The sequence below is a fragment of the Microcebus murinus genome, chromosome 22 (assembly GCF_040939455.1).
Source record: "Microcebus murinus isolate Inina chromosome 22, M.murinus_Inina_mat1.0, whole genome shotgun sequence".
NCBI classification, from domain to species: Eukaryota; Metazoa; Chordata; class Mammalia; order Primates; family Cheirogaleidae; genus Microcebus; species Microcebus murinus.
The window spans coordinates 13,349,611-13,363,415 of NC_134125.1; the positions used below are offsets into that span (position 1 = coordinate 13,349,611).

Consider the following 13,805-nt stretch of genomic DNA (forward strand, 5'->3'; position numbering starts at 1 on the left):
CCCCAACCGGGCTTCATTAACTAGATTAACCTTGGAAAGGACCTGGCGTGCCAAGACCTCGGGCCAGGATATTGACATGGCCCAGACTGAAGTCCCAGGAGCCAAGGCACAAATTGGCCAAATCCATCTCGTTCCTGGGCTAGGTCATCCCCATGATGAGCCTTGGGCTTTCTGGTGGGCTTGTGAGAGCCTAGGCCTTCGATCTCTATTGAAATGGGCAGACTGTGGGTGTCTGACAAGTGCGGGACAGGATGGAACATTCACAGCCCTGGATGCAAGTGTAGCAAGTACCTGGGGCGTGAGCCCCGGATGGAAGCAAGTGCCTTTGCGCCTGCAGATGTCAGTGCCTTCAGCTGTGCGAGGGAGGCGGGCTCACTACGCTCGCTGTGTGCCCTAAAGAGGGTTCTAGCATCCATTGAGGTGCTGGATTAGAAAGTTCTCTACCCACAGGAGGAGCTACTAGTAGGATGGAGGCAATAAGTGTCAGGGGTGTTCCCAGAGTAATGGCCAAATGCCATTTCGGTTTGTGGAATATAAGATTCGGGCCAAACTTTGACATGCAGATCCTCTGCAAACTACTAAGGCCAGTCCTGCTCTTGAATAATGAACGACATAGGAGGGGAATGCCAGATCACCAAGATACACCCTCTGTCCCCACTTAGCCCTTCTTTTTATCTTCAAAGTGTTTTCCAGATTCCCCCTCTCCTTTTCTTTCAGTTGATTCTCATAAACAGGCAGGGCAGCTGGTGTTGCTGCCACTTCGTATCTCGGGGTCTCAGTCTCTCCATCACAGTGGGCATGATAACACCGGCTGACCTGTTTCTTTGGAAGCTTCAATAAGAAGATGAGTGAGAAGTGCTCAGCCCAGTGTCTGGCTGGCAGGTGCTTGATAAATGCTAGCTGCTGGTATGATCAAGTGGAAAGAGCACTGGAGTGAGAGTCAAAAGGCCACAACTCTAGCCAGAACTGTGATGTGAGTCACTGTTTGGCTAGGGTAAGTCCCCTTGCCTCTTGGGGGCCTCAGCTTCCTCCCTCTGCACAGAGGTGGGCTGGATCTGGGGCTCTTCCCACCCCAACATTGTTTGTCTCTGATTCCCAAAACAGTGTTTAACTCAATCCAGTGCTTGGGGGATGAGAATCTGCAGCCAAGCCCAGGCCAAATGAGCACTTTGTTGGGAGCAGCTGGCAGATCAGCTCCGTGAGAGGATGCTTTGATGTGGATACAGGGAAACGGCTGGGGAACCAGACGTCTTAGAGAGTTTTGCAGAAAGTTCAGCCCTGACTCTTATCAGAGGCTCGGAATCTGCTGGTTGCCATGACTACGAGGAGCCAGCATCTAAGCTCCAGGTCGCTGATTAGCAGGAACTGGGGCTGGAAGGCCTTGAGGAATTTGGCACTGGTGGCTCCCTCCCTTCCTCCGTGAAGTGGAGTGTGCCAGCCCTTGACTCCACTGTTTTAGCTGTCTCCTGAAGAGCTTGCCTTCTTTTAAGTATTTTTTTTTTATGCAACATTGAAGAAAAATGAGGCAGCTATGGGTACACCTCAGCAAAGGTGGAGCACAGAATTTTTCTTAAGGCCCTGCAAGGATGCAAGGCTGGAGGTGGGGAAAGAAGATGGGTGGGGTTGTGGAGAGCCGGGGAGCCTGGCTGAGGTCTGATTCCACAGAAGTGCTGAGTGACCTCAGGCTGGTCCTCCTCCCCGGACCCCTGCTTCTTTATTTGCAAGGAGAGCTTGAATCTCCTCTGTGGTTCCCACATGGGATCAGTAATTAGAGTTCATTTTTTCATCTGTGCATTCATTCATTCACAAACGTTCACTGAGCAAAAAGTTACACTATGCGAGGCACTATATCTCTGGGGACTCAGGGATGAGAAAAGACACTATTTTCCCTTCTCATAAAGCTTTCGTTCTGGTCCAAAAGATAATCGGTTGGCAATAAACATACAAAACAGTCATTTCAAATAGTAATAAATGCTGTGAGAAAGATAGCAGGCTACTGCAACTCCCATCACAGGTGAAGAGGAGAACAAAATGAGATAAGGGGGTCAGGGAGAAACTCTCTGAGAAAGTGACATCTGAAGAAGGAAAAGAGGCTGAATATGCAAAATGACCATGCAATGATACAAGCATGCCAGATGGAGGGAACAGCAAGAGCAAAGGCCCTGAGGCAGGAAAACGTTTGACCTATTTGAGGAACAGCAAAGAGGCCATGTGGCTAGAACAGCGTATGGGGCAGAAAGAGGAGTAGGAGATGGTGTTGAAAGCAAGTAGAGGCTAGAAGCTAACTGCTAGATCATGCAGAATCTTTTAGCCCTGGCAATCAGGACCAATTTGGATTTTATTCTTGACCCAATAGGAAGATGAATTGCCTGCTGTCTTTAAGACGCAGATTCCTGAATGTTGTCCCTTAGAGACTCTCATTTATTACATCTAGAATGGGACCTAGGAATCTGTATTTTTCAAAGCTCCTTGGAGGCCTCTGGTCGGCACCAGGTTTGGAAAACCCTTGACCACATGCTCTCTGTGTCTCCTTTAGTTTTAAGAAAGCTGAGAAGCAAAGTGTTGGAACATCTTGAAAAAAGATTTTAAATGCTATATTATGGAGAATTCCCTTTTTCCTCCCCTCAGCACTTCCTGACTGCCTGGTAGAATTAACTGTATTTCTCTTTGTTTTATTGCAAAATCCCGAGTACCAAAAACCCCAGGAAGGTGAAACCAGTACTACTAGAGAAAAAGAACAATCTGCCACATGAGATTGCATAAATTTCTGCTACTCCATTGTGTCTTCCCTCACCAAATCATTGTCAGGATTTCCCCATCTTTGATTCTGACCTCTGTGGCTAGCAAAGGTAAATGAGGCATCGTCTTAACCCTAATTCTTGTGTCCCAGTGCTCCAGCATCCACCAACTTCCGCCGCAACACTTTAGATAACTCACGCCTCTACTCTCCACATTAGACAAGTCACTGAGACTTTCCACCCAGGGCCAACACTACTCACCATGTATTTATTACCTGCCAAGTGCCTTGCATCAGTTCTCAGTGTTTGCCTATCATGGGATTGCTTCTGGTATAGATTTGTATCTTGGTTTCCTATAATACCCCAGAGAGTTCAAAATTCCATTCTTATGTGTCTCCATCTTGACATAACAATAATGTGTGACTTTCAGTGTGGTCACAAAAGGCAGCTTCTGCCTTGGTCTCCTAGATAGCTCATTCTGGGGAAAGCCAGCCTCCATGTTGTGAGGGCCCTCAAGCAGCCCCAGGGAGAAGCCCGCATGAAGAAGAACCGAGACCTCCCACCAACTGGCAGGACCATCGTACCGGTCATATGAGTGAGCCACGTTGGAGTGGAGTGGAATGTCTTATGTGTCAAGACTTTGCTGGACAATACATAAATTAATAAGCTCGCTGAGCACTTTTCTAAAAGAAATGTGAGGTAGAATAAAGAAGACATCATCTAAGTAGACTGAGGCATTGGCTGGATTATTTACTCTCTGTGGGCTTCCATTCCCACCAACTGTAACATGAAGAGATTAGTCCAAGGCATCTCAAAAGCCCTTTCTAACTTTTTGAAACAAATGTTTTCTTTAGCCAATCCATTAGTTCCTTTATTGATTCATTGAACAAATATTGCTGATTGTTTAACAAGCAGCAGGCTCCCGGGCAGGAAGAGATAGTTCTACTCTCAGAGAGCCTGTGTGTGAAAGAAGACAATTAAATGACAACAACATATATTATTAAGACCTGTTGTTAGGGCAGAAAAGGGACTATCATGTCCTAAAAAGGGGGTTAGATCTCCCCAAAAGTTTTCTCCCTACACCACTGCCTCCATCTTCTCCACGGTGACTCCATCCTTCCAGTCACTTGGGCTCAAAGCCTTGGAGTCATCCTGGTCTCTTCCTCTCTTGCTTCCTTCATTTCACCAGCAGCAAATGAGATTAGCACTACTTTCAAAATCTGTTATAATCCAACCACACCTCACCACCTCTGTTGCTACTACATTGATCTGAGCATGGACTGTTTGCAGCAGTCTCCCTGTCTCTCCCCTTTCCCCCCTTCAGTCTAGAGTTCCTCGACCACTGGAGTGATCCTTCAAAAATGTAAGCCAGACCCTGTCACTCCTGTTCCAATGGCTTCACATCTCAGCTACAGGGAACCCTACGGTCTTCCCAAGACCTTCTCTCTGATCTCACCTCTTACCACTCTAGACCTTGCTTGCTCTTCCTTGTAGATGCTAAGGGTCTTTGAACTTGCTATTCCTTTTGCCCGGAGAACACTTTTTTCCCCACAGATATCTGTGCAGAAGTTATATATTACAGTGCAACAAATTACCACAAATCCTTGTGGCTAAAAACATTAATAACACTTATTCTAGTGCATAGTTTCTGTAAGTCAGGAATGTGGCTGGGTGGTTCTTGCTCACCACCTCTCATGGGGATGTAGTCAGATGGATGACTGATCAGCCAGGGATGCAGTCTCATCTGAAGGCTTGGCTGGAGCTGTAGCATCCACTTCCAAGGTATCTTGCTCACATGGCTGGCAAAGTGGTGCTGGCTGTTGGCAGGAGGCCTCATTTCTTCTTCACGTGGGCCTCTCCATGGGGCTACTTGAGTGTCCTCACAACATGGCGGCTGACTTCCCACGGAAAGATCAAGCCAAAAATCAAAAGTCATGTATCATCACTTCCATTCATTAAAAGTGAGCCACTGTGTCCATCCACTATTCAAGGGGTGAGAGATGAAGTTCCATCTTTCGATCGCAAGAGTGTCAAAGAGTCTGTGGGTACACTTCTAAACCACCCAAACTTTAAAGTTAGACCCAAAATTTTCAAGCCTCCACTTCTTTGTTACTCCTCAAGAAAGTCTTCCCTGATTACTGTATACAAAACAGCAGCCTGTAGGTTGCTTTATTCTCACCATAACTTATTACCATTCAGCAAGCCACATCTTTACTTGCTTATGTGTCTATGTTATCTGCTCCCCCATGAAGAATGTAAACTCCATGATCACAGGATCTCTGTCTTCTTCACTGCATCCCCACCTTACTACTGAGTGTAGGCTCTCAGGGAATTAGAGTTAGGGAATGCAGTTTAGCCTAGGATAAGTATGGGAAGATGCAAGCCTTGCTAGAGGCCTCCTAAGTCAGTGTGACTGAAACGGAAGAGAAGAGCTGTTCTGAAGACAGAGCTGGAGAAGGCACAGGGATCTCAATTACACTGACCTGGAAATGACATCTGTTCACTCCCAGTTACAGACTATTGGCCAAAGATAATCTCATGGACTCAACCTAACTGCAAGGGAAGATGGGAAATCTCAGGAGGTCTATGCATAGACCACGAACATTAAGTGTCTCTGTATATCCTAACACCTTTGCCTTCTTATTTCTTCCCCTGTAGGGCAGAGCCCCAGAGCAGCCCCGTGGTCTCAGCTGAGGATGGACCCTCAGAAAAGCTGGGTCAGCGTCTGGCCACAGAGGCCTTGGGCACCAACAGCTGGGAGAGAGACAAGGCCTTTCGGGAGCTGTGTCCCACCAGAGCACGCAGGTGAGATCCAGCAGGGAAGTCCAATCTGAGGATACAGAAAGGAGCTTTGCCTTTCTGGCCACTTCCTCTTTCAGCCCCTTCCATCAGGGGAAATGGTAAATGTTTTCTGCAGAGGACTAAATAGTAAAATATTTCAGGTTTGAGGATCCAGTGGTTTCTGTCAAAACCATGTAATTCTGCCATCGCAGCACAAAAATAGCTGTAGATATTATGTAAACATGAAAGCACATCTGCGTTCCAATAAAACTTTATATAAGCAAGAGGCAGGCTAGATTTGGCCCACTGGCCATAGTTTCTTGACCCCTACCTTAAGTGGTAGAATTTCTTTAGAGACAGGAGCTCGCTGTGTCACCCAGGCTGGAGTGCAGTGGTGTGATCATAGCTCATGGCAGCCTCAAACTCCTGTGCTTGAGCAATCCTTCTGCCTCAGCCTCCAGAGTAGCTGGGACTACAGGTGTCAGCCACAGCACTCAGCAAGTTTAACTCCATTTTAATGACTGTGTGAGTCACTTACTCCCAAATCTTGATTTCAGCACAGACCTGTCTCCCAAGATCTTTGTATTTATTCCTTAATTCAGTTATTCAACTAATACTTTTTGAGCACCCACTGTGTGATAGGCACTAATCTAGGATAATGTATGCAGCTGGCACTGTATATATGTTTACTGTATAAAATACTCTAAACTCAGCATTTTACTGAGCTCGGAGAGATAAAATGACTTGCCCAAAATATGGCAGCCAGTAAGTGGTAGAGGGAAGTTTTGAACTCCAGTGTGTCTGATTTTAAAAATCCTAGGCTAAAACCTACCACATTATCCTACTGGTGCTAATGAAAAAGTCCATTTATCCATTGCCTTCTATTTTTCAATTTCGTATCATACACATACAAAGCTTGCCCCTTCTTTGGCCTCTGAAGAATCTGGTTTTAGGAAATATGGTTACTTAATGTTGGAGTAGTGTTTTGGGAAACCAGAGTAGCTTTCATGGATGAAGTCTGCCCTACCACCTGGGCTGCCATCTCGGCTGCAGACTTTATAGTCAGGCTGTGATTTCAAAGAGAGAGAAACAATTAACTTCTATCAGCTTGGAGAAGTGAAGTTTGACTTCAGATCTGGAGAGTTCTCTCCAGGAAACAGGAAGAAAGTTGTTTCCGTGAGAGGTGCAGGAAGATGGAGAGAGAAGGGAGGAGAAACAGCATTTCCCTACTTTTAAAACGCTATCTCCTAGACGGCCAAAGGAAAGTCTGCATGTTCAAGTCTGGACCACTTACTCAGTCTACCACTTACTAACCGAGCAACCTTGGGCAAGTTCCTTTTCCTCCCTGGGCCTCAGTGTTCACAACTATAAGGCGGGAATATTGAGATCTAATGCTCAAGGTCGGGGTGGGGACTAAATTAGACCAGGCATGTACAGATTCTGAACGTAGGAGAACATAGGAGGCCTAGAACATAGGAGGTCCTCAAAAACAGAGTCTCATAAAGCCAGAAGAGAAAGTTCTGGGAGAGAAAATCCGAAAAAGGATGCTCTGTTGGCCAACTTGATCATATGGTGTCTGTGTCTCTGGCTGCCTTCTGTGACTGGCCCTCTGACAGGACAAAACCACAACAGTGATGATAATAATAGTAGTGATAATAAAAGTCATAACCATTATGATAACAGAAGCCCCTTTTACTGTGCATTTACTCTGTGCCAGACGAGGGCACACTACTGAAGCCAGGTCCTTTACTCATGGCAACAAACTTGGTGCACGCACAGGCCTCACGTTTATTCCCAGCTCATATTGATAGATGATGAAAAGGAGACCCAGAGAGATCTCTGAGCTAGGAAGTAAGAGAGCCAGACTTTAAATCTAGGTTTGCCTGTTCTGCACCAGCGTTCTTTACTGCTGTATACCTAACCTCTGCACACTTAATCACTGCATGTTTAGCCACTGTATACGTAAGCACTGAGCACTTAACCACCGAGTAGTTAACCTCTGTGTACTTCACCAAGGAGTACTTAACCATTGCATATTTAACCACTACGAACTTGACTGCTACACAGGTAACCACTGCATATAGTCATTTTGTAAGACACACTTTTAAAAGGTTATTTTCTTGAGTATTTGTCTCTTTATTTATTTATTTTTTTTACCCTCAAATTCCTGGCAGCCGTTGTGCTTGGAAGTGTTTATATGAAACAAGATGATTTAACAAGTAGCTAAGTTATTTCATTCCTTCACCCATCATTTGGTCACTTAACAAATATTTATTAGGCTTTTGCTCTGTGTTAAGCACTCTCTGGAGAAAAAATTAGGAAGTGGCCCATCATGTTTATACAAGTACCCTATTGACTTCCTGGACATGTGTACTGTGCTTTGTGCTTCATAACATGTAAGCATAGTTAAGTAGGGAGGCACTTAATTCCTGTTACATTTATATTTTTAGCCTGCTAAAAGTGACTCTCTTAAAAACATTATATATACAGGCTTTTTATTTATTGGAGATGCAGAGACCTTAACATATGTTCTAATCACTTTGTCATTCTTTCTACTAATCATAATGACCCGGATACTTAAAATGGAATTAAACATGGCAGGATTTTGCGATGTTCTATAAAGAGCTGGGTAATTTCCAGATCATTGGCCACACAGACAAGTTCGAGAAGGCAGCTGGCTTTGTGGGAAAGCTCATACCAGCCTTGATTCAAATCCTGGCTTGGGCGCTTTCTAATTGTATGGCTGTAGGTAAGTTAATTAAACTTTCAGAGCCTCAGTTTCTTCACCGGTAAAATAAGACAATAACACTATTCCACTATCAAAGTGTTTTATGAGTACTATACAATATAAAACATTTGGCACATAATAAGTACTTAAATGCTCATTCTGTTACTACTAAAATGATCACAATATTATTATTATTATTATATTTTCCCAATGAGGTTCAACTGAGTTGGCATGCTTCAATTCCTAAGCAGTTTTTCATCCCAAACCATCTCCCTTTGCCATGGGATAGTGTTTAAAAAATCCCTAGAGCCTGCCCCAATTATAAAAAGAGATAACTTGACTTCGTTTGACTGCAGCCTGAGCATCTGAATTTAATTGAAAGGGAAATAATTATTCTTTTTTTTTTTTCTTTTTTTTTTTTTTTTTTTTCTTTAAAACATTCACTTGAGCTGTAGGGAAATAATTATTCTTGAAGAGCAGAGGTTTTTGAGGTTCTGGGAGGCAATATAAGATATGTATCTCGTTACATTAGACCTTGGCAAATATACTTTTAATAATCACCTGCTACTTAACATACCTTCTGCCTCCTATTAAATTTTCAGCATGAACTACGGACGTGTTGTATTGGGGAGGGAGAGGGCAGAGCTGTCTATTAATTATTTAAAAAGTGATTTATTTACCAAGGTGAGCCATTTGCAAATTCAATAATAAATCTATTAAGGAGTAGTTAACCTCTATAACTCTGTTTTAAATAATCAATTGGTGTTTGGGTAACATACCGCGCCTGTCTCATTAGGTCGGCATTAAGTCCTTATTTGAGGCACTTAATCTGAAGAGTGACCGAATCAGCCATGAGGTGGTAATTAGACACTGGCCGAGTCCTTCATCCTCCGAGGAGCTGGGTCCTTCCCCAGCGCACCAGCCCTGGTTGGGGGTGGGAAACCCTGCGTTCTGTAATACCCAACACTTTGTTTCTTGCAGTGCCTCCTGTGACAAAGATTTGACCCCACCACCTTCCTCCAGGGGGAAGAAGAAAAAGAAGAAATCCACTAGGAAGAAGAGAAGGAGGTAAGGGCACCAAGAGGGAGATAAAACCTTGAAGATGGGAGAAGGGACAAGATAATGGGCTTTGAAGTCAAACAGTAACTCCCTCATAGGTTTAAATCCCCTCTCTGCCACTTAACTAGCTGTGTGAGCTTGGGCAAGTCACTTTACCTCTCTGTGCCTGTTTTCACTTCTACAAAATGGGGATGATAGCTACCTCTTAAAGTTTTGTGAAAACTAGATGTTAAATAGATGTGGAAGCAGCTGTCACAGTATCTGGCACATAGTAAATGATCGTTTAATAGTAAGCACAGTCTTTAGCATGAATATTGACTTATTTTGGAGAGCTAACACAATGCAAAGTGCTATGCGACCCACTGTGATCTCCATTATGTCTTTCACTCCTGACCACAGGGCAAGCGTTATTATCCACATTGCAAAAATGAGAAAAGAAAGGTTTAGAGAGCCCCCTCTCTAAGGCACCCCACCCCCATCCAGGATAAACGCCCAGGATAATAGACTTTATATTTTTTTGCCTACAGTTGACTCTTTTGTACCTATGCATTCTTTATATGTATAATTCCTTTTAAATCCTTTTTGTATTTAAAAAGATTTACAGATTTGCCTGTAAGTGGCCACTAACTAGATTAAAAGCATGCCTAGTGTTCCAGCCCCAGAGGAGTGGGCTGCAAGCTTGAACCACCTGACCTCAACCTCTGAGGCAGTATTTATAGAAGCCTGCAGGGGGCAATAGAGAGCAGCATCTGATGACTTGGGTTCCAGGTTTCAACTCCAGGTTTTCTGGAACCTTGTTTCACAGAAAACCTTTTAGCCTCATTCTAAAAGGACAGGCCCAAAGAGGACCCACAGAGAAATGTGGATAAACACTCTGAGTTCCAGCCATTGCAGAGTAGGAGATGGAATTGGGGCAAGTGGCTTGAGTTTCCTGATTTGAGGGGTGGGCCAGAGAGCACTTCAAAGAAGGAAACTGCTGGCATTAGGATTCACTAACCAATTCATTAGGTCATTCAATAAATGTCCACTGCACACATGTTTGGGAACAAGCATTATGATTCCTTTAATGGTTCCTCAGCCACTTCCCTCTGCAGACGTGTGTTGTTTGAGCTGCAAAGTGTTTTCGTTTTGTAATTGGTGGTCAGGAGGTTTCCTATGTAAATATGGATTTCTGGAAGCTTCTGTTGAAAAGACAGCTGCTCTGGAAGCTCAGGCCTGCATTCCCACACAGGACCCTGGGCTGATCTGAGAAGCAGCCACCCCCTCTCCAGTCAGGTGTTCTCTGGCTCACCACAGTCCGCACCACGCCCTACTGTCTTCCTCCCAGCCTGCTTCATTCATTCATGTTATCTGAAAGGGGCCTCTTGGCATTGAGTCTGCAACCTCTGATCTGTTTCAACCCTGGTCTTTTGTTAGTGGGGAGATAAGAGACCCAGAGTTGAGCTTTGACATGCCCAAGGTGACTCTGCAATGTAGGTAGTAGAGTCAAGATTGGAATCAGGTCACTCAAGCCTCAGTCTTGAAGCATTATTGTGGACTCAGGGTAGCTCTGTTTCTCAGGTGACTCTTTGATGGCACCACCCATGCTGCTACAGCCTGGTGAGGTATCTCCCAAGGGCTCAGTCTTACAGGGAGACAATATCATGGGGCAGAGAAGAGACCCAAAGGCTATGAGAAGCGGGGTGTAGCTCACAGGGAGAGGAGCAGACAGAAGCCTTTACAGCTTGACCAGGAAGACAGCTATGGGGTGATGTGCTCATTGAGAGCAAAAGCCCTGGGATCACAGAGGCCTCCACTTGAATCTCAGCTCATCCACATCCTAGCTGTGCATCTTTGGGCAGGTCACTTCAGCTCTCTGAACCTCATTTTCTTTCTCTAAAACAGGGAGGGTAGCAATTGGACCTACCCAAGAAGTGTGAGGAAGGATTAAATGAGATAACATTTGTAAACACAAAGTAATGGTTAAAACAAATGCAAACTAACATCAGTCTTGCGTGTTCCTGTAAGAGCCGAGACCCTGTCCAACCCTGATTTTTAAGAGCCTCCCTCTGAAGTGTGTCTCCCCTCTTCTGGCAGGTCCCCGTCCTATAGCCCATCGCCTGTCAAGAAAAAGAAGAAGAAAAGTTCCAAGAAACATAAGCGACGCAGGTATTGTCCTTCCTCCTCTGTAAACAGAGACACCCCAGGTCGGGGAGGGAAAGAGTGGATGCCACTCAAAGGTCATTTGGAAGCATATCATGCTGTTTACATAAAACATGTATGTATGATTTGTTGTTAGGTAGCTGTGACTTGTCTAAGTTGGGACTCCGGCTTGTGAGGACCAGAGGTCCACTAACGCTAACTCACATTGGAAGAAAGCAGGAGTGTCTAAGGACCCAGCCAGGCCTGGGCCAGAGGGGCTGAGCAAGAAGTGGAGAGCTGATAGAACCTAAGCGGGACCCTGGCATCCCTCTGTTTCCTGGTCCATGGGCTGGGGACGTGACTGCACCCTGCCCCATCCCTTCCATGCTATAAGCCAAGCTACAAGGAGACACCCAATCTCCCGGTCTTGTTCCTTATTCCAAATTCCCAAGGAAAGGCCTCTCTTGTTGGTCCAGTTGTGCCCTAGAGGGTGGGATCATGTTGAAAAACATGGCTGTGCTGGGATTGCCCACCTGGTGGGTGGGGAGGCCGGAGCAGTAGTTAAAGGCGTTATGAACTGGACACGTGTTCCAGAAGTGTCCGCCATGCACACACACACACACGCACACTTGTGAATACTCACATGCACATGGGAGTTTATGGCAGGAAAAAAAAAGAGTGGAAGGACATAAACCAGAGGGCCCAAATTTGTGATTCATGGGGGAACCCAACATTTTACAATTGGAAGATTTTGCAATAGAGAAATTCAGTTGTCCCGTTCCTCTGTAAAGGCAGAAGGCCTGTCTTAGTTGGATTGGTTTTCCCACAGACAGCCGTCAGCTGGTGCTGAGGTGTTGCTGTGCATATAGACAGAGTGGGTGCTCCATTTACACCCATCTACACCCATTTACAAAGCCAGCTTGGCCCCTGGAAGCAGGGAGTTTGAAGCTCCTTGTGTAAGTTATCTGCTGCCATTGGCTGTACTAGGGAGAGAGTGGTTTATATTTTATTTTTGCTTATCTGTATATTTCAACTTTCCTACATCAGTTGTGGATTATTTATGCAATTAACAATAGAACCAAAGGTAAGTGGTCATTTGGGTTTTTCCTTTGCATCTCAAGCCCAGTTCAAAGTTGCTCCAATGTTGAGGCTCAACACAGTGGCTCATACCTGTAATCCCAGAATTTTGGAAGGCCAAGGCAGGAGGATCAGTTAGGCCAAGAGTTTGAGACTGACCTGAGCAACATAGTGAGACCCCTTCCCTATAAAAAGTTTTAAAAATTAGCTGGACATAGCATTGGCATGCCTGTAGTCCCAGCTACTCGGGAGGCTGAGGTGGGAGCATTGCTTAAGCTCAGGAGTTCACGGTTGCAGTGAGCCGTGATCACCCCACTGCACTCCAGCCCCAGCAATAGAGTGAAACCTTATCTCTAAAAAAATATAAATAAAAATATGAAATAAACAAATAAACAAAGTTGCCCCGGCATGGCTCTTCCCAATCCAGGAGTTTGGCCGAATCTCAGCCCTTGTTGCTAGAATGGTCTTGGACTCAGTTTCCTCTCACTGGTGACATCCACCACCCGCCCAGACTTCCCAATGGATGCTGAGTTTGTGTTTGGTTCAAGACATGAGCAAACCAATTAGTGAAATGCTCTTAATGTGGTGTTAGAAATCCTTCCCAGCGCGGAGTTCTTTGTAGGGACAATGGCCTGCCCATGACTCTAGACTGCCCCTTGTCACCTTCTGCTGCTGAGCAGCTCCTCCTAGGGTGGGGGAAGAGGGAGGAACTGTCCCATATCTGAATCCTGGAAACCGGCTGGCTTCTTAGGCTTGTTATTCAAGGGTTTCTTCTCATGAGAAAGAGACTGTGCCAGAATGTTAGAAACAGGTTTTTGTTTTTCCTGCCAACTACAGTCAGCTCAGGACTTGGAGCCTTAGCAGGGTGGTGGGAGATCCTAACAGGGAGATGTGAAGGGAGAGATTGTTACTGGTCTTCCCCAAACCCTCACCTCCTGAGCACCACCCTCCTCCTGGTCCAGCTTCTCCAAGTTTTCGAAATGTTTGGTTAATGACGATCATTGTCTTGGAAGGTGGGACCCAGGGGTAGGGAAGCACTGAGATTCTTTTTGTCTCCTCTCAATTAACTAGGCTTCAGAGGTTTTGTTTAAAAAAAAAAAATTCTCATTTTTCACATCTATTTACTGAATACCGGTTAAGTACCATGAATAAGGATTGTGAGTCCCAGAAACAGAGCAGTGACTGAAACCCAGCCCCTGCCCTAGAATTGCTTACATGCTAGTGGGAAAAAAATGGGTACTTACAATATAGAGAGGTCTGTACTCTAATAGCGACAAGCTCAGAAGCTCAATCAGAGTTTG

General features: G+C 45.1%; 1 protein-coding gene across 1 annotated transcript in view; it reads left to right on the forward strand.

Annotated features, from left to right (window-relative positions):
* SRRM4 (serine/arginine repetitive matrix 4) overlaps positions 1 to 13,805 on the forward strand; it is a 143,633-nt gene that overhangs the window by 96,978 nt on the left and 32,850 nt on the right. Inside the window, exons 2-4 of the mRNA XM_012756497.2 lie at positions 5,397 to 5,543; positions 9,229 to 9,315; positions 11,383 to 11,454. Coding sequence (XP_012611951.2) covers positions 5,397 to 5,543; positions 9,229 to 9,315; positions 11,383 to 11,454 — 306 coding nt within the window. The remainder of the gene's footprint in view (positions 1 to 5,396; positions 5,544 to 9,228; positions 9,316 to 11,382; positions 11,455 to 13,805) is intronic.